The sequence below is a fragment of the Trichechus manatus genome, unplaced genomic scaffold, assembly GCF_000243295.1.
Source record: "Trichechus manatus latirostris isolate Lorelei unplaced genomic scaffold, TriManLat1.0 scaffold00029, whole genome shotgun sequence".
NCBI classification, from domain to species: Eukaryota; Metazoa; Chordata; class Mammalia; order Sirenia; family Trichechidae; genus Trichechus; species Trichechus manatus.
In genome coordinates this window covers 5667729-5692514 of record NW_004443965.1, presented here as the reverse complement: position 1 = coordinate 5692514, position 24786 = coordinate 5667729, and the positions used below count along the sequence as shown (strand labels likewise).

At 39.9% G+C, this 24786-nt stretch overlaps 1 protein-coding gene across 2 annotated transcripts in view; it reads right to left on the bottom strand.

The window, feature by feature from the left end:
- The window catches only part of WDR41 (WD repeat domain 41), a 69342-nt gene that overhangs the window by 16826 nt on the left and 27730 nt on the right, over nucleotides 1–24786 (bottom strand). For both annotated transcript variants that reach the window (XR_002823743.1, XM_023729488.1), the window contains exons 6-9: nucleotides 21896–22007; nucleotides 19254–19316; nucleotides 14930–15040; nucleotides 1946–2130 (exon numbers count right to left, since the gene is read on the bottom strand). Coding sequence is in view for 1 of the 2 variants with exons in the window: in XM_023729488.1 (XP_023585256.1) it covers nucleotides 1946–2130; nucleotides 14930–15040; nucleotides 19254–19316; nucleotides 21896–22007 (471 nt within the window). In the remaining variant the exon portion in view is untranslated. The remainder of the gene's footprint in view (nucleotides 1–1945; nucleotides 2131–14929; nucleotides 15041–19253; nucleotides 19317–21895; nucleotides 22008–24786) is intronic.

The window sequence follows — 24786 nt, the reverse complement described above, 5'->3', positions numbered from 1 at the left end:
ATCACCAGCTTCCTTGTCCCCTTCTGCCTTCTGGCCCTTGTCACTGGACTACTGTACCTCATTAGTCCCATTTGGTTTTACGGGGCTGTCCACTCCCAGGCCGAAGGGTGAACCTCAGAGATAACTTCACCACTGAGCTAAAAGGGTGTCTGGGGGCCATACTCTCGGGGTTTCTCCAGTCTCCTTTAGGCCAGCAAATCTGGTAATTTTTGGCTAATTTTTGAAAGTAGATCACCAGGCCTTTCTTTCTAGTCTGTCTTAGTCTGGAAGCTCCTCTGAAACCTGTCCACCAGGGGTGACCCTGCTGGTATTTCGAAGACTTCTGGTGGATATTACATGCATATGTGATTAGAAGATTTAAAAACAGCAACAGAGAGTCCCGGATGGAGCAGGAGAAAGGTGGGGTTCAGAACTCAAATTCTAGTAAGAAGACCAGACTTAATGGTCTGAGACTGGAGGAACCTCAGAAAGCATGGCCCCTGGATTCTGTATCAGCCCAAAACTAAGACAATTTCCAAGGCCAACTCTTCAGACAGGGATTGGACTGGACTGTGGGACATAAAGTGATACTCATGAGGAGTGTGCCTCTTAGCTCAAGTAGATACAAGAGACTAAACGCGCAGCTTCTGTCCGGAGGTGAGATGGGAAGGCAGAGAGGGTTAGGAGCTGGTTGAATGGACAGGTGGAATCGGATGGAAAGAAGGAGTGTGCTGTCACAGTATGGGGAGAGCAATCAGAGTCACATAACAATGTATGTATACATTTTTGTATGGGAAATAATTAAAAAAATAAAATTTAAATACAGAAAGGCAGAAAATAAAGTGTAATAAAAACCTTCCCTAATCTTCTCCTCAAAAGGTTACAACTCTTAAACATTCCTTATGATTACAACTAGAAAAGTAACACATTTTCTGAGCTGCTGAGGCTAAAAGAAGAAATTTTAGATCAGAATCAAGATTCAATTGGTAGGTGCTTACTCCAAAAATGATATAAAGTGCTTCAAGAGAATCACTGCCCAGAGAAAGGATTAAAATCAGCAATTCTCACATAATAATCTTCCGTCAGGAGACTAAAAGAGAAACACTGCTGAAATTTTTAATTTTCTTTACCTCTCTAGCAAATGCACCAGAATCTACAAAGTATTTTTTCCAATAGTCCTCCTTAAAACAATTCTAAACATTAACTTCAAGTCCTATGGGATTATTTAATACAGCCAAAAATTTCAATACAGTTTTAAAATCTGTGGGCATTTAATCATAGTTCTACTCTGTCCTATAGGGTCGCTATGAGTCAGGATCGACTCGATGGCAATGGGTTGGTTTACTCAAAGATAAGAGCTAAGATAAACATGCTTTTTCAATGCAAGTGGTAGTCTTCCAAAAAACTCAAGACCATTACAATGTACAATTTAAAACCATGGGGAATCCCAGACAGAGCTGGAGAAAAACGGAGAACAAAATTCTAACTCACAAAAAAAAGACCAGACTGGAGAAGCCTGACAGAGACTGGAGAAACACTGAGAGTATGGCCTCCGGACACCCTTTTAGCTCAGTAATGAAGTCACTCCCGAGGTTCACTGTTCAGCCAAAGATTAGACACCCCCATAAAACAAAACGAGACTAATGGGGCTCAACAGTCCAAGGACAAGGACTAAAAGGCAGGAAGGGATAGGAAAGCCGCTAACAGGGAACCCAAGGTTGAGAAGGGTCAGTGTTGACATGTCGTGGAGTTGTTAACCATTGTCATAAAACAATATGTACACTATTTACTGAGAAACTATTTATTCTGTAAACCTTCATCTAAAGTACAATAAGTAAATAAATAAGACCATGGGGAACAATACTTTTTTGTAACCATCACTGGATTAAATTTTAAAAGTTAGAAAGTGGGTTTTTTTTTTTTTTTTAGAAAAAGGTAAGTTTATAGACACTTTATAGATTTTTACCTCTTCATCACATGTAAAATGATGAATAGAAATGTCATTTGGTTTTTGACAGAGTTTTATTTCTTGCTGGGCGTCCAGCTGTAGAGATGGGTCCCAGAAGTTGCGTTCATAGGCCTGCATGGTCCAGTCCAGGATATCCCAGATGATCAGCTCTCCAACATGGGAGCCAGTGACAAAACTCAAATCTGGGAAAAGTTCACATATGCCTCATTATTGATTATTTTACTTAGGTTAAAGGTAAAAACGAGTGGAATGCCTAATAGCAGTACTCTATAAAATCACAATAATTAAAACACTGAGGTACCTAGACAAGGCCAAACAGAGGATCAACATAACAGAATAGAAAGACTATAAACAGACCCGAATTTACTTACTTTGTATATGATAACTATTATATTTCAATTCAGTAAGGAAAGAAATACCTCATGTTGGAATAGTTGGTTAACTATTTGGGGAATAAAAGATTTATCATATATCAAAATGAGTTTCAAAAAGATTGAAGTTTTAAAGGTACACAGAAAAAACTGATGAAAATAAAGGTAAACACTTGTATAAATATTGAGTGTTAAGGAGCTTCAAAGTAGGTGGGGGAGGGAGCAATTCAGAATAATATTTGCTTGGCAAAAAAAAAAAAAAAATCATAAATAACAAAAAGCCAGGGGAAAACTGGCAACTCAGATGTCAGAAAAAGTTTATTATACTTGATACATGAGTTCTTGTAAATCAGTAAGATCAAGATGAATACCCCAGCAGAAAAAATGGGCAAAGGACCTGAACAGGCAAAACAAGAAATACAAATGGTCAGTAAACAGGTGAAAAGATATTCAATTCCCTTAATAATTAAAGAAACATAAAAGCAATGTCATACCATTTATTAACTTGCAAATTGGGAAAGATTGTAAAACAATACCTAATGCTGGCAAAAGCATAGAGAATAAGCACTCTCATATAATGCTAATATCCTAGTATAAATTGGCACATTTTCCAAAGATTAATTTGGTAATACATATCAAAATCTTTAAAAAGTGAAAACCACTCATACAACAATTTTACTTCTAGACATTTACCCTGAGGAAAGTACGTAAGAGACACCTTCAAGGTTGTTATATGTAATCTTAAAAATCTGAAGATAACCTAGACATCCAACTGGAGACTGGATAAAGACGACACTCACGAAATGAAGTAGTAATGCTGTTATGAAAATTAAGTTGTAAAAGTATGTTTATATTGATATGGAAATATACTTATGACATACTGTTACAATACACAGATGAGTAATTATGATTTCATTATTTCATTTATCAAATAAACCAGCAGGACAGAAATCTCTAATGACTAGATGAACAATCACTTAGAAATAAAGAATTACCAGCAATCATACATGTAAACATTATTCTGCCTCAGTTCCAAGGCCATTGATACGTAGTTTGTTGTATCTCCAACTTCTATAATTTGTTAACAGACTCTATAAAATTCACCCTGTGAAGAAATAAGTTCCCTTATCATCTGTGGAGAGAAACAGGCTTCAAGTTTTAATACTGGAAGAGTTAAGGCCGTGCTAATCTTCCCATGACCTTTTGTCCCACCTCTTCTGGTTACCTTAACCTACTGATACCACACAGCTGTTTGCTCTGACTTACTCCTCTAAGTATCTGCAATTCATCTATGCAACAGCAACAAAGTATTAATGCCCAGTTGGGATTTTTCAGTAAAAGCAAAATACTAGCATTCACCTGAGTCAGTGTATAGTATGTCACTGTGTAAATTATTTATATTCCCAAACAAGTCATCCAAAATGTTCCACACCATACAACCTCAATGGTGTCTTATCAGTAGATGGATTTTCAGCCTGTAACACTGTCAAAAGTCACTTAGTATGAAAATCTTACTTGGCATCTGTCTACCCATCCTTCACAAGCACTAATATTTTGTGATTACCATACCATGCTGTCAGCACAGAACAAGGAATAAATTAAAGAAGCATCCAGAGTCTTTTGACCGAAGAGATTAGAAAGGTTGTCTGTCTCAGAAAACCTTCTGCCCAGGCATTCACATCTCTTCAGCAAAACTGGTTTGGTATTCACTATCCACATGTGTGGGAGTTCTATAGTTTTCTAAGGCTGCCCTGGGGCTACCCCACTGAAAATGCTCTTCCCCTGTGAGGTACAAAGCTAGTAATGACCCACATCTTTCACTGGTAATGGGTGAGTACAAAGAAGCATGGCTGAGAATGGTCCTAGAAACTGTAACTTTGAGACAATCATTTCAAGATCTCCAAAATCCACAGCATGGCAGACATGCCTAGATACAAGATTGGACCGTCGACAAATCATTTTCAAATTTTACCAGACTACCTGTTCATGTATGATTCCTAAATATACTTTAGCTTGTTTATTATCTATAGTGTAATTTTATAGTCATGGAGTTTATAAAGTAAAAAGTACTAGGGGTTTTTGAATAAATCTTTTGCTTTAGCTTTCCTTTTTTTTTTTTTCCTTCCCTTAAGAAATTGGCAAGGAAACACTTGAAGAAAGCTTTCTTAGCTAAACTGTTACAAATTTTTCTGCACATCACAGTAAAAGAAGTGCCATGATGTCAAGGCTACTTCAGTAATATCCCCATCACTTTCATTTAAGAAACCATGCTGGTTCAGCAATGCCAGTGCTTCATAGCTAAAAAAAGACAAGGCATGATCAGTTTAATGGGCCAGAACATTGTTGTGGACTTGGGGCTTACGAGTTAGTGTCACCAAGGAGGCTAGAAAAGTACCCCAAATAGGAATTTGCTTTTGGGCAGCCATTCATGGCTAGAGAAAAAGCTCCCAAGAAAAAATAAAGGGGTGCTCCCAACCATTGTTATTTCTATTGCCATAGACAATTTGCCAATTAGAAAGACTTCCAGCTGGTTTTTACAAGAAGCTAGCTACTAGGGAGGAAGATTTTGGAGCCAGGAAAGATGCTCTTACTAATATATCTGAAAATGTGACTGGCACACAAATGGAAACTACACTTGGTGCTGTCTGTGCCCCTCACCTCGTGTTTAAACAAAACATTGCTCAAAAAGAGCCAACATAGGTCTCAGGTAAATATTTGGCCGGCATGGTCCAGTCCTCCAACTACATCATGGAAGAGGCTGCATAGGCCCAGCTCACTATTATTTACTCCCCATTGCTAACCGCCACACTGTCTCATGATCTTGTTTCTCCAGTCTCTACAAAAGGTTTAAGATTAACCAACGTTCCTCCTTGGAGGGTAGAAAACAAGTGATAATAATCTAAGGATGAAAACCAAACAAAGCATCGCATCTGTCTTGTGACAAGAAAAACCAAGATGTCGCCAGATAATCCCAAAGAATGTCACCAGATAATCCCCCAAAATGTCAACAGATAACCTCCAAGAATACCCGTAGAAGATTAACTCATCTGAGACATGACCACCTCAAGGGGGAACTAACAGACTTCTAAGACCCATAATCCTGTCCCGATAAAAGCCATCAGCCAATCTCCAGTGGGCGAGATGGGTTTTTTTGAGGAATCTATTACCCTCTGTCTCTTATATATTGACATATAATAAACCTCCTGCTGCTCACCTTACCCATCTCAGAATTGGCTATTGCAGCAGACGGCTCCAATCCGAGTTACTGCAGTAAGAAATTTGGTGGCCCGTATGGGGAACTCCAGCCGCTTGAGATGCAGCGGCCCCAGGCAGGGCCTGGGGCTGATCGACAGCTCCCCGGACAAGCAGCTGCGAAAGGTTTCATTTGCCTCTGGGGGGACTGTCGGCCAGACCTGGGTCTGTCATGGCACCGCTGGTCCCCCACCGTGCCAAAAGAGGTGGGTGAAAGAAAAGCAAGACCTGCACAGGAGGGATCCCAAGGTAAGTCCGTGACTCCTCTTCCTGTTGTGCTCAGGGCCGGGGTGAATAGGGCAGGCCCGAGGTTTCCAGAGCGGGACCTGAGTCCTTGGTTTCTGGAGTGACAGGTGCCCCAGATGACCATCCTCATGAACAGGCTCACAAGTAGGGACTCCTGGTGACTCTAGAGTCCTGGTTCTGGGTGTGTGAACGCTCTTGTGTCTGGGAGGATGAGATTCTCTAAGATCACCTGTGTCCGCAAACAGAGCCATCTGAGAGGTTGAAGGGGTCAAGATCACTCTGTCAGCATACGGGATTTCTCATGACTGTGTCTGGGAGGTTGAGATTCTCTAAGATCACCTATGTCGGCAGACAGAGCCGTCTGAGAGGTTGAAGGGGTCAAGATCACCTCCATCAGCTTGCAGGATTTCTCGTGAGTGTGTCTGGGAGGTTGAGATTCTCTAAGATCACCTCTGTCAGCAGACAGAGCCGTCTGAGAGGTTGAAGGGGTCAAGATCACCTCGATCAGCTTGCAGGATTTATTTGTTTACTGTGGTTTCGTGTCTGTCCTGTCATTGTCTGTGTGTAACTAATATTATACCATCTACTTGGGAGCCCTGATTTGGCTGTTAAGAGAAAGCTTCAGAAAAAAAAAAAAAAGGTAGATTTTCAGATAGACCGTTTATAATAAATCACCACTGTGCTCAGAAAAGAGGGACTCGCCCACTGGTAAAAAGGTGCACACCGGAAAAATACCCATCATGGGAGGAGGCCCGTCTATCCCAGCCAAATCTCCTCTAGGCTGCATTCTAGCAAACTGGAAGAGGTATAGCTATGAGCCTATGATAAAGAAAAAAATGATATGCTTATGTAACAATGTATGGCCCCAATGCCAGCTGGGGGACAAGCAACACTGGCTCCAAAACGGGTCTTTGGCTTACAGCGCAATTTTTCAGCTTGACTTGTTTTGTAGAAGGGAAAAGAAATGGGATGAAGTTCCCTATATTCAAGCTTTCATGTCTCTCCATCAAACTTTGAATCCCTCTAATCAGGTTGTTTTCCAGGGAAAGCCAAAGGCAAAAATGCTTCCTGAATCCTCACTGGAGGATTCTCTCTTAGAAGGGCTAACCCTGACAACTGCTTCGGCTCCCCCTCCTCCATATGGGGAAGGTGCAGTGGAAGCTGACAGATCGGGTCGAAGAATGATGACAGAATCCCCCACCAGAAGGGCCGAGCCTGATTCTAGTTCAGCCAGCTTGGGAGAAACTGGTGAAGGAAGGGAATCAGGAAGTAAGAGTCTGACTTCATTAGGTATGGTCTCCCCCCATTACACTTGTCAGGGTACTGTTTTCGGTGAGGGCGCTGTCGGTGTTTGGGCAGGGCAATTTCCCTTAAGAGAGATCCCAGCTGGAATGGATGCTGAGGGATGGCCTTGAGGAACAATGCTAATACACACTCCATTCTCTACTTCCGATTTGTATAACTGGAAGAATCACAACCCCCCATACCGGCGTGACCCGAATAGGAAGACAATTATTCCTCTCCGTTTTCTCTACTCATCACCCCACTTGGGCAGATATACAAGCCCTTTTAACCACTTTATTGACGTCAAAGGAGCACCGCAAGGTGTTAGAACAGGCTTGAAAAGAGGCTGATAGGCTCCATAATCTGAACCCGTTAACCCGACCTTCGGGAACGAAGGCCATTCCAACACGGACCCAGGCTGGGATCATAGCCAGAAGGAGGGGGCGGATAGACTTCAACTATACAGGGGTTGTTTGATTACTGGACAGAGGAATGGGGCCCCTAAGCCCAAAAGCTTGCAAAAGGTTAGGGAAATCATTCAAGGGGAAAAGGAAGATCCATCCACTTTCTTAGAGAGAGTGACAGATGCGTTCCGCCAATACACCAACATAAAACCTGAGGACCCTAACAATTCCCGGCTCCTAAATATGACTTTCATTTCCCAAAGCGCCCCCAATATTTGGAAGAAGTTGCAGAAGTTAGAGGGGGGAATTGGGATGCCCATAGGGCAATTACTCGAGATTGCTTTTAAGGTCTTCAATAATAGAGATCAAGCAGCGGAGTTAAAGGAAAAACAAAAAATGAAGCAAAAAGCAGCTTTGCTGGTAGTTACCCCTGCCCCGCCAGGTCCGGGGGAAAAACCGGAGGCCAGGAGAAGGACAATCCCAGGGCATGGGGTGGAACCACCCCTGGGACCTGACTAGTGTGCTTACTGTAGAAAACATGGACACTGGAAACGAGACTGTCCCAGAAGAAGGCAGCCACAACCCACTACCCACCAAGCCTATCAGGAGGGGTCGTTGCAGGGAGATGATTCAGAATGGCAGGGCCCGGGGCTAGAACCTTCCTTGCCTATCTTCCACCTAAAGGTAGGAGGGCGCCCTACTGACTTTATTCTGGATATGGGGGCCACCTTTTCAGTTCTTAACACTGCTGAATCTCCTCTTAGTCCGCGCACTGCTCCGGTAGTGGGGATCTCAGGAAAGCTTGCCACCTGACCCTTCCACCAGTAAACTGTGAAGCAGGAAAGAAATTGTTATATCATGAGTTCCTTTATATGTCAGAATGTCCGGTCTTCCTTTTGGGGAGGGGCCTCCTATCAAAACTGGGGGCCCAAATCACTTTCGAGCCATCCCGAATACTGGTGCAGATCCGGCCTGAAAATGCATGTGCCTTGCAGGCAGCACTGTTACAAGAGGAAACAGTGACATTTAGCGACATTCCTTTCTATATTCAACAAAAGGTGAATCCAGAGGTATGTGCATCAGAAAGGCCTGGGTGAGCTAAGTCAGCCACACTGGTTAAAATAATTTTAAAACCTGAAGCACCTGTTGTAAACCAAAGGCAATATCCCCTCCGTAAAGAAACGTTCGAAGGAACTGCACCATTGGTTTATCGATACATAGAAATTGCACTTTTAAAATTCTGCCGGTCTCCGTATTAACACCCCTATCCTACCGGTATTGAAACCAGGGACAGGAGAATATTGGTTTGTTCAATACTTAAGGAAAATCAACCAAATAGTAGAAGATATTCATCCGGTTGTGCCCAACCCATATGCCCTCTTGGTTACTGTACCTAGACAATGTGCTTGGTTCTCAGTATTGGACTTAAAGGATGCTTTCTTTTGCATTCCTCTATACGCCAAGTCTCAGCCTCTGTCTGCCTTTGAATAGACTGACATCAAGACCGGGACTAAGAGATATCTCGATGGCAGGTTCCAGACCTGGGATTCAAGAATTCCCCCGCTATTTCTGGGGAAATACTAGCCAAAGACTTGAGGGCATTAAGGCTGGAAAGAGGTCTTGACCTACAATATGTGGACGATATCCTCATAGTAAGTGAGACTAAAGAAGACTGACTAAAATACTATATTGGTTTTGAACCCTTTGGCTGACTGTAGGTGTCAAGTTTCTAAGAAAAAGGCCCAAATATCCCAACAAGTAAAATATCTGTGATTTCAAATATCACAGGGGCAACGGGGTCTCCTCCAGGATTGATGAGACGCTATCATGTGGGTGGCACCCCCACCTCTAGGTGGCAGCTTAGGGGTTTCCTTGGGATGGCTGGATTTGGATATCAGGGTTTGGACTTATGGTGAAACCCCTACATGAGGCCCTAAAAGGAAAAGAAAAAGAGCCTTTACTATGGACCAAAGCATGCCAACAGGCTTTTGAGAAAATTAAGTGCAAATTAATGGCAGCCCCAGCACTAGGACTGCCTGACCTTCAAAAACTTTTTGAATTGTTTGTACATGAAAGACAGGGAATTGCTGTGGGGGTACTAACTCAAACCTTGGGACCAGCCAGGCGGCCAGTGGCCTATTTTTCCAAACAGTCGGACAGTGTGGCCTGGGGATGCCCCCGCTGTCTTTGAGCTGTGGCTGTGACATGCACCTTGCTGCAAGAAGCTGAAAAATTCACCCTTGGACTAAAGGTAACAATCAATACACCACATACGGTTCTACCCCTCTTAGAACAAAAGCGGGGGTTTTGGCTCACAGCAGGATGGATGGGAAGATATCAGGCAATCTTGCTAGATAACCCAAATGCAACCTTAAAGGTCGTCTCTTCCCTTAACTCTGCCACACTACTGCCCATCTCAGAAGATGCTCCTATACGTGATTGCTTGGAAACAACTGAAGAAGTTTATTCTAGCAGACCAGACCTCTCAGATGTCCCTATGATTGACCCAGAAATAGAACTGTATATGGATGGCAGTAGTTTTCTTTATGAAGGATGTCGCAAGGCAGGATATGCAGTGGTAACACAAACTGAGGTCTTAGAAGCAGCTCCTCTTCCTGCCGGCACTTCAGCTCAGAAGGCAGAACTCACAGCCCTTGGGCGAGCCCTGTGACTAGAAGCAGGAAGATGCATAACTGGGTATACTGATAGTAAATATGCCCATCTGGTCCTCCACTCACACGGTGCCTTGTGGAAAGAGAGGGGACTCTTGACATCAGCCAACAAAGAAATAAAACGTACCAGAAATCCTAGAACTCCTGAAGGCAGTGAATGACCCCCTTCAGATGACAGTAGTATACTGTCCCAGACATCAGAAGGGACAATCTCCTGAGGCAACAGGGAACCGAAAAGCAGATACAAAAGCAAAGAAGGCCGCAATGCAAGGAGATGGGATGGGAACAGAAATGGCTTTGATCCCCCATCTAGATCCTGTTGACTTTCCCACACCCATCTACACCACCCAGGACCTGGATAGGGCTAAAGAATGGGGCTATTACCTCACCTCTCATTCTAAATGGCTGATGAACTCTGAAGGGAAAGTACTGTTACCAGAGGCCCAAGTATACGGTATAGTATCAGCTTTACATGAAGGGACTCACTACGGGAGAGATGCCAGTCTCGAATGGATCCAACAGGTAGTCACCGGGCTGAACCTTCTAAAAACCATCTGGGATGTTACAAAGAGATGCCATGTGCAAGAAACAACCTGAAGACTGCGTCCCACCCAACGGAACCGGGAGTCCAATACCGAGGAACAAACATGGGAGAAGACTGGCAAGTAGATTTCACAGTGATGCCCCAGGCACCTGGGAATTTCAGGTACCTGCTGGTCTTCATGGATACTTACTTGGGGTGGGTAGAGGCTTTTCCTTGTCGGACTGAACAAGCCCAAGAAGTGACCAAAGCATTACTCAAGGAAATCATACCTCGTTTCGGTCTACCAATACCAATCTACAGTGATAACGGGGGAGCGTTTATGGCAAAAATTACACAAGAAGTCAGTAAGGCTTTAGATATAAACTGGAAGCTACACTCAGCTTGGAGACCACAATCAACTGGAAAAACTGAAAAGATGAATCATACTCTGAAAAAGACCTTGGTGAAACTTTGCCAAGAGACAAACTCCACTTGGATACAAGTTTTGCCCATTGCCCTGCTCAGAATCCAGGTAGCCCCTTGAAGCGGGCTTAAGTTAAGCCCTTATGAAATAATATATGGGAGACCATTCCTGAAAAAGTCGACTTTCCCCACCTCCATAATGACTGAGGTGGAGAAAGAGACTGGGTCCGTTCTCTGGGAACCGTCATAAACACTGTTATTCAATATGCTTCTTCCCGCTTGTCTTTTCCTTCTGACATTCCCCTTCATAGGTTCCACCCAGGAGATCGAGTCCTGTTGAAAACCTGGAAGAAACAACAGCCAGAGGATCAACGGGCCCCTAAATGGGAAGGACCTTTTGAAGTTCTCCTGACCACCCACTCATCTCTGAAATTAGCAGGAGTGGCTGCGTGGGTACATCATTCAAGGGTGAAGGCAGCTCCACCCGAAGGAGGAAGAATTGAAGAACCATCATATTCCTGCACTCCAATTCGAGATCTGAAATACAAGCTCAAAAAACTTACAGAATAATGATCCTAACCCTGTTCTTTGGTTTCTTTTTACTTCTCCAGGAAGTGTGGATGCGAAATATTTTGGTAGTCCTACAAGCCAGGGGAGCTCTAACCCTACTGGTTGGAGACACTTCAACCCTCCCATGTGTAGTATCATCCCAATACCCATCTTCTATACCCTGTTTCTCCCTCACCAAGCTCTATAACCATACTTCAAGGCACAGATGGGAAATTAAATCACAAGATCCCTGGACGAAGGTAGCCCAACAAGTTCTCTAAGATTTTCAATCATCATGTAATCAATCTCTAGTTGTTCCCCAATTGTCCCATATTAACACTGGCATCCCAGACAGCTCTAATGGAAATTGCTCCTTGTATGCCCCATCAGGGTACACCTTCCTGTGCAGGGGAAAAGCACACCCCACTAGTGAGAGCCCCATTCCAAAGGCATCACGCTATATGTGGGCTATCCACTGTCTGACTGGAATTCACTATGTGGGACAATGCACTTTGGGGTTTCTAACTTTCCCCACTCAGATTCATCCACCACCCACTTAGATGATTGTAAAGGTCGCTTGGAAGAGACAGGATATCTTCTCCGCAGATCCTGTCTCCCTGGAGGTGACAGGGATAAACAGCAACACCGTCCTAGAAAAGACTGGGTTTGGGTAGTGGTTCCTAAGAACAATTATCCCAGGATTGGGAGTATACCACATGGAAATGGCTATCAGAAATTTATTGGATACTCTTCACCTATTAGCTCCTGGGACAGAGAGAGCACTCGAAGCTCAACAAACCTCTTTGAACTCCCTGGTTGAAGTGGTCCTTGACAACAGAATTGCCTTGGACTTCTTATTGGCAAAGTCAGGAAGGGTATGTACTATAATAAATAAAACCTCTTGTGCCTGGATAAATACTACAGGAGAAGTTGAAATAGGGTTAGACGCCATTCAAAAGATAACTAGATGGACAGACCCGAAGTTGAGACAAGAAGATGCATGGAGCTGGTTCTCTAGCATTTTTCCTTCCTTAGGATCTTGGTTAGCCCCCTTAATAATCTTAGGAACAGTGATTATTCTACTTTGTTTTTGTGTTCCCTGTTTTATGAAAATATTGACAGGAAGAACTGCAAATACCCTTAAGGCGGGAGAAATTTTTACCCTGGTAAGTCGGGATGCCCCTTTTCCAGGCCCTGGGGATGCACATCATCTAATTCACCAAGATGCAGCCAATTTCTACTCTAACTCACCCCCCGCTTATGGCCCCTAGTCGATATCGGGAGGTTTCTCACCCTACCTGACGCCCCTAACCAGCAGGAAGTAGCCAGAAAAGAAGCGACCCCCTGTTTCCCAAGATTGAGAAACTTCCAAAAAAGGGGGGGATTGGAAAAAGCTGCATAGGCCCGGCTTACTATTATTTACTCCCCATTGCTAACTGCCACATTGTCTCATGATCTTGTTTCTCCGGTCTCTACAGAAGGTTTAGGATTAACCAAAGTTCCTCCTTGGAGGGTGGAAAACAAGTGATAATGATCTAAGGATGAAAACCAAACAAAGCACCCATCTTGTGACAAGAAAAACCAGGATGTCGCCAGATAATCCCCAAGAATGTCACCAGATAACCTCCAAGAATACCAGTATAAGATTAACTCATCTGAGACATGACCACCTCAAGGGGGAGCTAACACAAACTTCTAAGACCCATAATCCTGTCCCTATAAAAGCCTTCAGCCGATCTCCAGTGGGGGAGATGGGTTTTTTTTTTGAGGAATCTATTCCCCTCTGTCTCCTATATATTGATATATAATAAACCTCTTGCTGTTCACTTCACCCATCTCAGAATTGGCTATTGCAGCAGGCAGCTCCAATCCGCGTTATTGCAGTAACAATCATATTCACAGCTTTTTTAAAGAACCCTTCTTACAGTCTCCTCCAGACTATCAAATTGAAGCCATCAAAGCACCCTCTAATCTGACCTCCATATACAAATCATCTAGCAGAGTTCTGACATATAAGCTGTCAGTTATTTTTAAGTGAACGGCCTAAATCCCAGGTTTTTGTGGTTTGTGATCTTATAGTGCCATATGATGTGAGATTTAGCTCATAGGAGATACTGATTAAAATCATTTATGAAGCTAAACAGGATGCCTGACAAGTAGAAATCAACAACTATGAGGAAGGGCAGATACGACCCATGTTCTGCAGACCTTTAGTTTAGTGCTATTCTCTGAGAGTATTCAATCATGATTACAACGAGCTTGAATCCTGCTCGTTCTACTCTAAGTGTATAACTTGCTGTCATGGTTTGAATTATGTCCCCTAAAAAATGCGTTTATCAATTTGGCTGGGCCATGATTCCCAGAATTGTGTGGTTGGCCTCCATTTTATGATTGTAATTTTATGTTAAAGAGGATTAGGGTGGGATTGTAACACCACCCTTACCCAGGTCACATCCCTGATCCAATGTAAAGGGAGTTTCCCTAGGGTGTGCCCGCACCACATTTTACAAGAGATAAAAGGAAAGGGAAGCAAGCAGAGAATTGGGGACCTCATACCACCAAGAAAGAAACACCAGGAGCAAAGCACGTCCTTTGGACCCAAGGTTCCTGCACAGAGAAGCTCCTAGTCCAGGGGAAGACTGATGACAACGAGGATCTTACTCCAGAGCCGAGAGAGAGAGAAAGCCTTCCCCTGGAGCTGACACCCTGAATTTGGGCTTCTAGCCTACTAGCCTGTGAGAAAATAAATTTCTCTTTGTTAATGCCATCTACTCGTGATATTTCTCTTAGAGATACACTAGATGACTAAGACACTTGCTATGTGAGTATTATATTATGTGGCAGATAAGACAAAAGGGCATAATTATTTCTAATTTCTACAAAACAGGAACTAGCCAGAACCATTTTTCCAAAAAAGAGTGATATGTTACCAGACATTAGTATTTACAGCCCACAACAGTCATCCCACAGCTACCAAGTACTAAGATAATTAAGCTTTCCTCTATCTTCTCTTTTCTCTGCCCTACTCAATTCTTCTCCTTATGCCTAAATCTTAGATCTACCAAAGGTATCTATCAAACTTGCTCAGCTCCACTGGCTTAAACCTCAGAGTTAAAAGAGATTGTCAAATCCTACTAATCTAAGGCATTATTTTAATAGCAGTAATTCTAGAATCCTGGTGCAAAACAAGTTCAGAATAGGTCATATTAACAAGTGTAAAATTTTGCAAAATATAAACATGTACACAATGAACTTACCATTGACATTGACCAATGAGAGAATATTATCTTGGTGATCAAGGAGGCGTTTAACTTCAAGAATATCCCATTCTAGTGATTCTTCTGTGGGTGCTACCACCCTGAAAATTACTAAATGAAAAGACAGATATAATTTTACTAAAAATTCAAAGAAGATAAAATACTGTTTCTGCTCAAAAGCAAGCATTTCACTAAGTGAGAAATACCTACAATATTGAAAAACCCATCTCCAAAAAGAGCCTTATTCATACTACTTGAAAATACTTCCATCAAATGCTTAAGATGCTTGTAATAATCCACTAGAACCCAAAGGGTACCCATAGAACTTTCTTCCTTTATTGATGCCTCCAAACCCACTACCAACCATTGAAGTCCCATCCTCTCTAGGGACTTCAATCCAAGTCCAGCTATCCTACTCACACCCTCCCTAGCCAGTGACTGGTTCACATCCCTGAACCATCACTGTCAGCTTTCTCACTCATGTTCCCATTCCCAGAACAATGAGCAGGATTCATGTTCCCAGGCCAGTAAGCACGGCTACAAAATAAGCTACAAATTCATGTTTAACACCAACTGAGTGAAGAGACTTCAGCACCTTTTTTTTAAAATCTTTTTCTGATACCTAGGCATATGTCATTAACTTATAAACTCTCTGAGAGAATATGCCTTATAATTTTTTGTGCCATAAAGTTTTTATTAAATATAACAGATGTTCAATGTATTGCCTGTCTCATTATCTGACTTTAACAAATGCAGTTTTATTTAAATTAGTATAAATCCTAACTTTAATACAGAAAACTCAAATCAACTGAAGTGAATCAACAATCATTACTAAACATCTACTATCTTCTAGGAACTTAAGATACAAAATGTGAATAAGGCCCAGTCTATGTTCACAGTCCACTGTAGGAGTGAGACTTGCTTGGCTTATAATCAATGTATTAAGTGCTATAATAAGCCACTGAATAAAGTGCTGTGGATGCACAAAGATCAGGATGACTACCATCTGTGAGATCGGAAAGGTCTCAGAGGTCATATCTTTTCCAAGTGTTGGCTGTTTGCTAGAGTATCTCTTCTTTCTCACATTCTTCTCTGGAAGGAAGGTCATGCTGTATTTATTTCTATAGATCTGGACAATACTTTAACAACTGACAAATCTCTAGCAAGGTTATTTAATTCTGACAACCATTCATGTTCAAACTGTGACCGTCAAAAGGTCTTTTAGTCAATACAAAGGAGAACACTTCCTGATATCTATTTAAGGTTGTGTAAAAATTCTACTTTAGTTGGAATACTACCAAATGATTTTGAGATAGGGATTTTGGAATAACAAGCAATATATTATTTAATCAAACCAACAGAGATAATAACCTGAAATACTGAGGAAAAAGAAAACAATAAAGTACTAAAGATAATGTAAAACTGTTCAGTGAGTCCAAAAACATGGTCTCTATAGATGAGTATTCACAAAGTCACTTATGTAATAACTTCAAGGAAACGAAACAAAAACGAGTCATCACAGAGGGCAAAAGAGGAGCAATAGTCAATTCTAAGAAAGAGTTAAGAAAAAAAATCCTGGCCTTCTGAACCAGGATGAAGGCTCAGAGCTGACAGCCTTGCTTAGCTAGTAAAGTCTCAAAGTCACTGCAGCTACTGCACAAAGAAACTGTATTTCCCGTTGAAAGGAATCTTCACACAGAAAAAGAGAAATTGTCATGAAACATTTAAAACCAGGGGTCATAGGCAGAAGTTTGGTCTTTCAAATAGAAAAGACTCCATTTATAGGAGCAAAATTTATTTTTATATAAGGAAAAATGGCATTATATCTTTATAATAAAACTCAGTAAAATGCAGAACCTCATTTTTAAGAATGCTATGAATTCTTCATAAATTATTTTCTGAATAAAACCAACTTTCATTTATTATTTTTTATAAGATGGTAGTATAACTTCCGTTGAAGCACTGACCTTTTATTACATTTCAATGAATTCATTAATTTATTCATTCAATAAACATATGTTATCTAGTAGCATAGAGATGAATAAGAAATTCCCAGTCTCTTAAGGAGCTCACATTCTTAAAAGGAGCCAGTGGGGGAACAAAAAGCAACCATTAGTTTAAAGCAGTAAGTGTAATGATATGTGCAGAGTACTAGGGAAAAAATAGATAACTGAGCTAAAGTCCTAAAGGGTAAGTAGGAATTAGTCAGGTCAAGAGGACAATGAGTAGGACACCCCAGATACAGGCGGACAGCATAAATGAAAGCACTGAGGTTAGAAATAACCTCAGGTGGGATAGTCTCAAGCAAGTCAATGTTGAGGAAACAAGCAATATGCGACTCAAAAAACAGAAGGTATATAGCAGAGGCCCTTATTTGAAATGTTACAAAGTCAGTACTTTATTTTTAGGCCACTGGTGACCTTACATCGGTCTTCTAGAGCAAAGTTTTCATTCATCTTGGGCAAAAATGAGGAAAAAATAAGCTACATATAGGTTTTGTAAAACTAAATGTATTCAATTTAAACTCCTATTATTTGTTTTGAAATTATGTTCTTCATACTTTTTTGTTGTTAAAAACGTCGTTTTTACAAAATGAGGGTGATAATAGATGGTAGTTTGTTTTATAAAATGTTTTTACTTGGCAAAAATAAAAATCTGGCAACGCTACGCTTATCTCTAGAAGTTGTTTAACTTTGTACTGATCAGAAATTTGAGAGTCTAGGAATGACTGCTATAGGCAATAAGAAGCCACTGAATCTTTTAAGAAGGGAGTAGCCTGCATTTTAGATACATTCTTCTAGCATCTACTGGAGAATACATTTGAGAAACACTAAACCAGGAGAAAGGAGACAAGTTAGGAGGCTATTGTAGCCAACCAGGCAGTAGAGAATGAGAATCTGAACAGAGCAACAATACTAGCAGGACACAAAGGAGGGGACCAAAATACTCAGAGCAGTAGTCCTCAAAAGTGTTTTCCCTGGACCAGCAACCTTAGCATAACCTGGCAATTTATTAGAAAGGCAGACGCTCGACCTCACTGCAGACCTACTAAATTGGAAACTCTGGGGGCTGGGCCCAGTAATCTGTATTTTAACAAGCCCTTCAGGTGATTCTAATGCACACTGAAGTTTGAGAACCACTAAGTTAAAGAAAAATCAGCAAAACACAAAGTAATTGAGTTGGAAGAGAAGGAAGGAAGAGGAAAGGTAGGTTTCTTCCCAGCTGCAGTGGAGAACACAAGAAAACAGAATTGCTTCAATGAAAGAAAAAGACAAAAACTGAACACAAAAGTATATCTTCAGAAACTACTTTATGAAAAGATAAAGCACAGGACCTAGAAAATTAACTTCTCAGACATGATTCCACACGGAAAGGTGTAATTTGAAGAAAGAGAAATTTGATTGCAAATCACTGCAGCCTACAGATCGCAGTTAGCAAAAGGCGAACAACTATCTCATGTCCCACAGGCATTTGCAAATTTGCCAAGTGATTGTCAGAGCGAATCTCAGGGTAGGTCTCTAGAAGCAGCAGCACAAGCAATACTGAATGCCCTCTGAGCTACATTAGAAAATTCTTCAAGAGAAAGTAGCTTATAAAAAGCATGCTTAGTTTATCGTTTCTCAATATCCAAATTCCATTCATAAGTCAGTGAGCACAAATGGCTTCCTCCAGGGCTTTGCTATACCACTCCTCTGAGGGCAATGACACAAACCTTCCCAAGAAAATGGGTCCCATTCTGGCTTCCTGGGGCAAAAACTCCCCAGTTCCTGCTTTAGTGAATTCCCCAAATAATACTCCTCCAACTCCAAGTTTTTAGTTTCCAGAATGTTGACTGTTATTTCATGTAGTTAAAATTTTTGATAGGTGTATGATTATGGATCAGCAAGGGAGAGGACTGTGGGGTATAAATGGCCCCCTCTGGAGCCCTGGCAGTGCAGTGTTTTAAAAGTTCAACTGCTAACCAAAAGGTCGGCAGTTCGAATCCACCGGCTGCTCCTTGGAAATCCTATGGGGCAGGTCTACTCTGTCCTATAGGGTCGTTATGAGTCAGAATCAACTCAACAGCAATAGGTTTTGGCACCAGAGGAGTGGGGTGGCCACCTATACAGCACTCAACAGCTTGCCCTCTTGGCTTATGTTAAACCAAGTGTAGAAAAAAAACTGACCTAACTAACATCTTGAAAATATCTCAGTCTCCATATTATTTCAACAATCCCAGGAGGCCGAGACTGGGGTAGGGGCAGATGACCCTTAAATAAAAAACTAATTAGTCTAGTTTATAATCATACAAGTCTAGTTCAAAATTTAAAAAAATCATACTCACTCAGTTCTTTGCCAATTGCTGCTACAACACAGTTCTTAGGTATTTCAATCAAAGCACTGACCCCTTCAACAATATAGAAAGCAAAGATTTACTGATTACATCAAAAACAAAAACATTCTTAGTTTTATGTCAATATTTCCCATAAAGGGGGTGAGAGCAATAAAGAACACAGAATTTGTGCCTGCTATATATGTACTTTCCCTGGCTTACACAAGGAAAATGATTTTGTGAAGACTAGGTTTGAGATGTTTGGAAGACATTATTGATTTATTAAGGCTAAGACATGCTCTTTGAACATTTTTACTATTGTGGTGAAGTGGTACATTCAGCCATTCAAACTTATTTATCGGGGATCCCTTGAAATAATCACCATCACTCATTTACAAGATGGCTAGCTCAAATGAGATGTACAGTCTCCCACTACGAACTTAGAGTTCTCTGCAACGCAAAGTTAACAACTCTGAGCACTGGCATTAAATGAGTTAGCCAATAATCAATTAATACGCTTATAAAATTCCTTACATTACTTGAAATAATCAGATTCAGCATTTCACCACATTTCATTTATTTAGAGTTCTGAGTATCTTTGTATAACTGAATCATGAAATGATTTTGGGGTAACCATAACTTCTTTAAGATGTTACAATTATTACCTTTGTCAGAAAGAATTAGAGTTGATATATTAGACTCAAAACCACCATAGGTGTTGGCAGAAAAGCTGTTTATTAAACTATTAAATTTTTCCATTATATATATGTAATTTACATAGATGCAATTTATATTTTATATGTGTGCTTGATAATATATATCTGATTATATATTATATACAAAAATTTGGAAAATATTCTACTCATCTGTTTATCTTTCTCACCCATTAAAAGACTAGTACTATTGTGATTTGGGGACTATTTCTTGCCATTATTTTTTCTCTACACAGGCTTACTTTAACAGTATGTTTTGTAAGTGTTCTCTCATATATAAAGAAGAGACGGTGGTGGAAGAGGAAAAGATGAAGTAGGGGATTCGAGAGAAAGAGGTGGAAGAGACAGGAGAGAAGAGGGGAGGCGTAGTAAGAGGAAAATGCTAAAGGAAGAAAATAGCTTGTTGAAAGTATTTATTGTTTGTGAAGTGAAAACACTAGAAACCCAATAATCCAAAAGTAGCAACTTAATACTGAGAATGACAGAACAGATTGCTAGAAAGGGCATGGATATACTGCGTTCTAGTCCAGGGCTCTTTCCACTGCCTTATATTGACTAAGATCATGTTTAATTATTTCCAAATACGGAATAACTGCCCATTAAACTCTTCTAGCCCATAAATCAAGCAGTGCTCATGAAAAGCAACATCATGAGATAGAGGCCTAATACTCTGCTACCTAACTGGCACCCTGTAATTTGGAGAACCCAAATCACAAAAAGCTCACCAATGCTAGCCCATGCCCTTTTCAAAGCTTTACAATAGATTTCCTCAAAGGTTTCTTTTATCTCTTGAGACACTCTGATAAACACAGCAATACTCTGATTACTTAATGTAATACTCAAAGACAGCTCACAAAAGGAGAATGCAATAATACGTGGTTATTTTCATTAACATATAAAAGATTCTTTTTAGCCCTCATTTCAATATTTCACAATACAGCTACTAATAATTCATGGAATAAAATAACTACAGGCTAGTGTGAGAAACAGAAAGAAAAATGTTCATGTAAATAGAGATATAACTCATGATCATAATAAACTGAGGGCTATAGTCTAGATTCAAACAAGATTAGTAATCAAACATTGAATTGAGCAGTTAAAATCGTAAATCCTAGGATTGTATGGATTTTTTCTAACATGTCATTAACTTCTGATATTTTATAGTATCAATGTGGAAATAAGCTAGTTCTGTGAACTATAAATTCAATTCACACAGCTCCTGATACTTTCAACATGTCAACAATATGCATAATATTCTTTCTAGGATGTCTGCAGGCCATTTGATTACTTTTAGAAACAAAAAGTTAATAATGTATAACATAAAATCAAGGTTACTGCCATTTAAATGTACTCATTCATATTTAACCATGTTTACTCTCAAAATAGATTTCAATTTTATTTTTAAGATCCTTGATATCTAGAAGTCAAAACCGATGTTTCTCTGTTAAAGCCAAAAACGTATGTCAACAGAATTCTGAGAAAATACAATTTTGTCAGTAAGTCTGCACATATATGAACTTTTTAGTAAAACCAATTGTAAATGAAGGTATCCTTAAGGAATCTTTTCAAGTGTAATGACTCTGCAAGGAGGAAAATGGTATTGTGAAGTCATAAAGGTCTGCTTCCAGGTGTCTATAGGTTCATCAAGCTCAGGAATACGGCCCAACAACATACATGAAAATGTTTTTCTTGATCACTTTTAAGAAATTCTGGTAGAAGGGAAGGGGAAGCCAAAAGAAGGGGAGTCTCTCCTCCCAATTTGGGATAGTACATATTTTATACAACCCTTAAACTGAATTGAAGACATCTGACTACATGTTATCTTCAGAACAGAAAAGATAACTCTCCTTTATTGACCTGCATATTCATAGAAAGTCTCTTTGAAGACTCATGTCTTTCTGAGTGAATTATGGTTCACAATTACCTGGATTTGGTTTTTACCTGTATCAGAAAGGTGACTAGTCTTACACAGGAGATCTAATTCTCGGTTCCACACACACAGGTCATTCCCACCAGACAGACAAACATCTAGTCTCTGAAGAACAGTTAAACACTGCAAAATTGATTTAAAATGTGTATCAGTTTAAAAACAGAGGCATTCACTTATTATTTTGGTGATTTTAAAATACGTCCACAAATTCTTTGATACTCTTTCCTTTAAGAGGACCTGAATATGGACTCTACTAAATGACTAACATCTAATAAATAGAATGTGGCAGAAGTGATAATGTATGACTTCCAAGACTAGGTCATAAAAGACACATGGTTTCCTCCTTACACTCTCTTAGATCATTCACTCTACGGTGAAACGCTTATAACAGTCCTATGGAAAGAGGTCCAAACAACAATCAACACTAACTTGCCAAGCATATAAGTGAGCCTCCTAGAAAGCAGATCCTCCAGTCCCCCTTCAGAAGGCAGCAACCTGATGGAGAGACCCAGAGCCAGAACCACCCAGCTAAGCCACTCTTGGATTCCTGACCACAAACACTGTGAGATAATAAATGTTTATTGTTTTAAGCCAGTTAAGTTTTCAGGTAATTTATTACTCAATAATAGATAACACACAATAACTTAAAAAACAAATTCCTTTTTAGACAAAACTTAAAAATATGATGTATCCTTCAAATTAATATCTCCTGATTTTCTCAATAATTCTATATGTTTGGTAGATTCAGGAAAGTGAGTGTTCCAAGGACTGTAGAAATCCTTTACCTTTAATAGTACTTTAAAGTTCAGACCTTTAATAGTACTCTCCCCACCCATCAACTCTGAGCAAGGGCATAGCAAGAGGAAAAAATTTTTAATTTTTTAATAAAAAGAAAGGGGTTCTACTAGTCTTGCCTGAGCTGAGAGTGGTGGTGCTTTACAAACCGCTGGAATAAAAAGTGCTGAAAATCATCATTGCAGTTTATATTTCAAGAGGTCCTACTGTGCCCAATTACTGATTTTTTAGTATCAGTACTTCATTTGTTTTTAATTGTCGAATTAAATTCCACTGTATGGACATACCACATTTTGTTTATCCATTCATCAGTTGAAGAACATTTAAATTGTTTCCACTTTTTGGCTATTATGAATAATACTGCTAGGAACACTCATGTAACCTTTTTGTGTTGATGTACGTTTTCATTTTTCTCATGTATATACCTAAGTGTGGGACTGCTGTGTTATGTGGTAACTCTACGTTTAACATTTTGAGGAATTGCTATTTTCCAAAGCAGCTGCATCATTTCACAATCCTACCAGCAATGTATGTATGAGGTTCCAATTTCTCCATACCCTCATCAACACTTGTCATGGTCTGTCTTTTAGAGTTCAGCCATTTTATTATGTGTGGAAATAGTATCTTAATGTAGTTTGACTTGCATTTCCCTGGTGGCTAATAATACTGAATAATTTTTATGTGCTTATTGGCCATTTGTGTATCTTCTTTGGAGAAATGTTTATTCAAGACCTTTGTCTATTTTTAATTGGGTTGTCTTTTTATTGTTTAGTTGTAAGAGTTCTTTATGTACTTTTGATACAAGTCCCTTATCAGATATATCATTTACAAACATTTTCTCACATTCTGTGGGTTATCTTTTCACTTCCTTGATGTCTTTTGAAGCACAAAAGTTTTTAATTTTGACAAAGTCCGATTTATTTTGCTCTTATGCTTTTGTTGTCATACCTAAGATACCCAACTCAAAGTCACAAAGATTTACTACCATATTTTCTTCTAAGAGCTTTATAGTTTTGACTCTTATATTTAGGTCTTTGATCCATTTTGAGTTAATTATTGTATATGGCATGAAGTAGGGGTCAAATTTCATTCTTTTGCACGTAGAGATTCAGTTGTGCCACAGCACCATTTGTTGAAGAGACTTCTTTCCCCACTCAATGGACTCGGCACCTTTGCCGAAAACCAACTGGCCATAAATGTTAGAGTCTATTTCTGGACTTTCAATTCCATTCTACTGATCTGCTAAGTTTACTCTTATGCCAGTACAACACTGCCTTGATTACTATAGCTTTGTAGTAAATTCTGAAATCACGAAGTGTGAATCTTCCAACTTTATTCTTCCTTTTAAAGATTGTTTTAGCTATTCTGAGTCCCTTGCAGTTCCATCTGAATTTTAGGATCAACTTGTCAATTTCTGCAAAAAAAGCCAGCTGGGATTTTGACAGGGACTGCATTCCATCTGTAGACCAATTTAGGTAGCATTACAATTTTAACAATATTAAATCTTCTGATTCAAGAACATGGGATTCTCTTTCCATTTATTTAGACTTTCTTTCATTTCTTCCAACAGTGTTTTATAATTTTCAGTGTACAAGTCTTACACTTCTTTAAATTTATTCCTAGTATTTTATTGGTTTGAATGCTATTTACAAAATGGAACTGTTTCCTTAATTTCATTTTTGGAACATTCACTGCTAGTATACAGAAATACAACTGATTTTTGTATATTGATCTTGCATCCTGAAACCTTGCTAAATTCATTAGTTCTAATATTTTGTTGTAGACTTTAAGATTTTCTATATACAAGATCATGTTATCTACAAAGAGAGATAGTTTTACTTCTTCCTTTCCAATTTGGTTGCCTTCTATTTCTTTTTCTTGCCTAACTGCCATGGCTACAACCTCCAATACAATGATGATAGAAGTGCCAAAAGCGGACATCCTTGCCTTGTTCCTGATTTTACTAAGAAAGTATTCAGTCAGTCTTTCACCATTAAATATGCTGCTGGTTATGGGGTTTTCATAGATGTTCTTTATCATGTAGAGGAAATTCTCATCTATTCCTAGTTTGTTGAATTTTTTTATAATGAAAGGGTGTTGAAGTTTG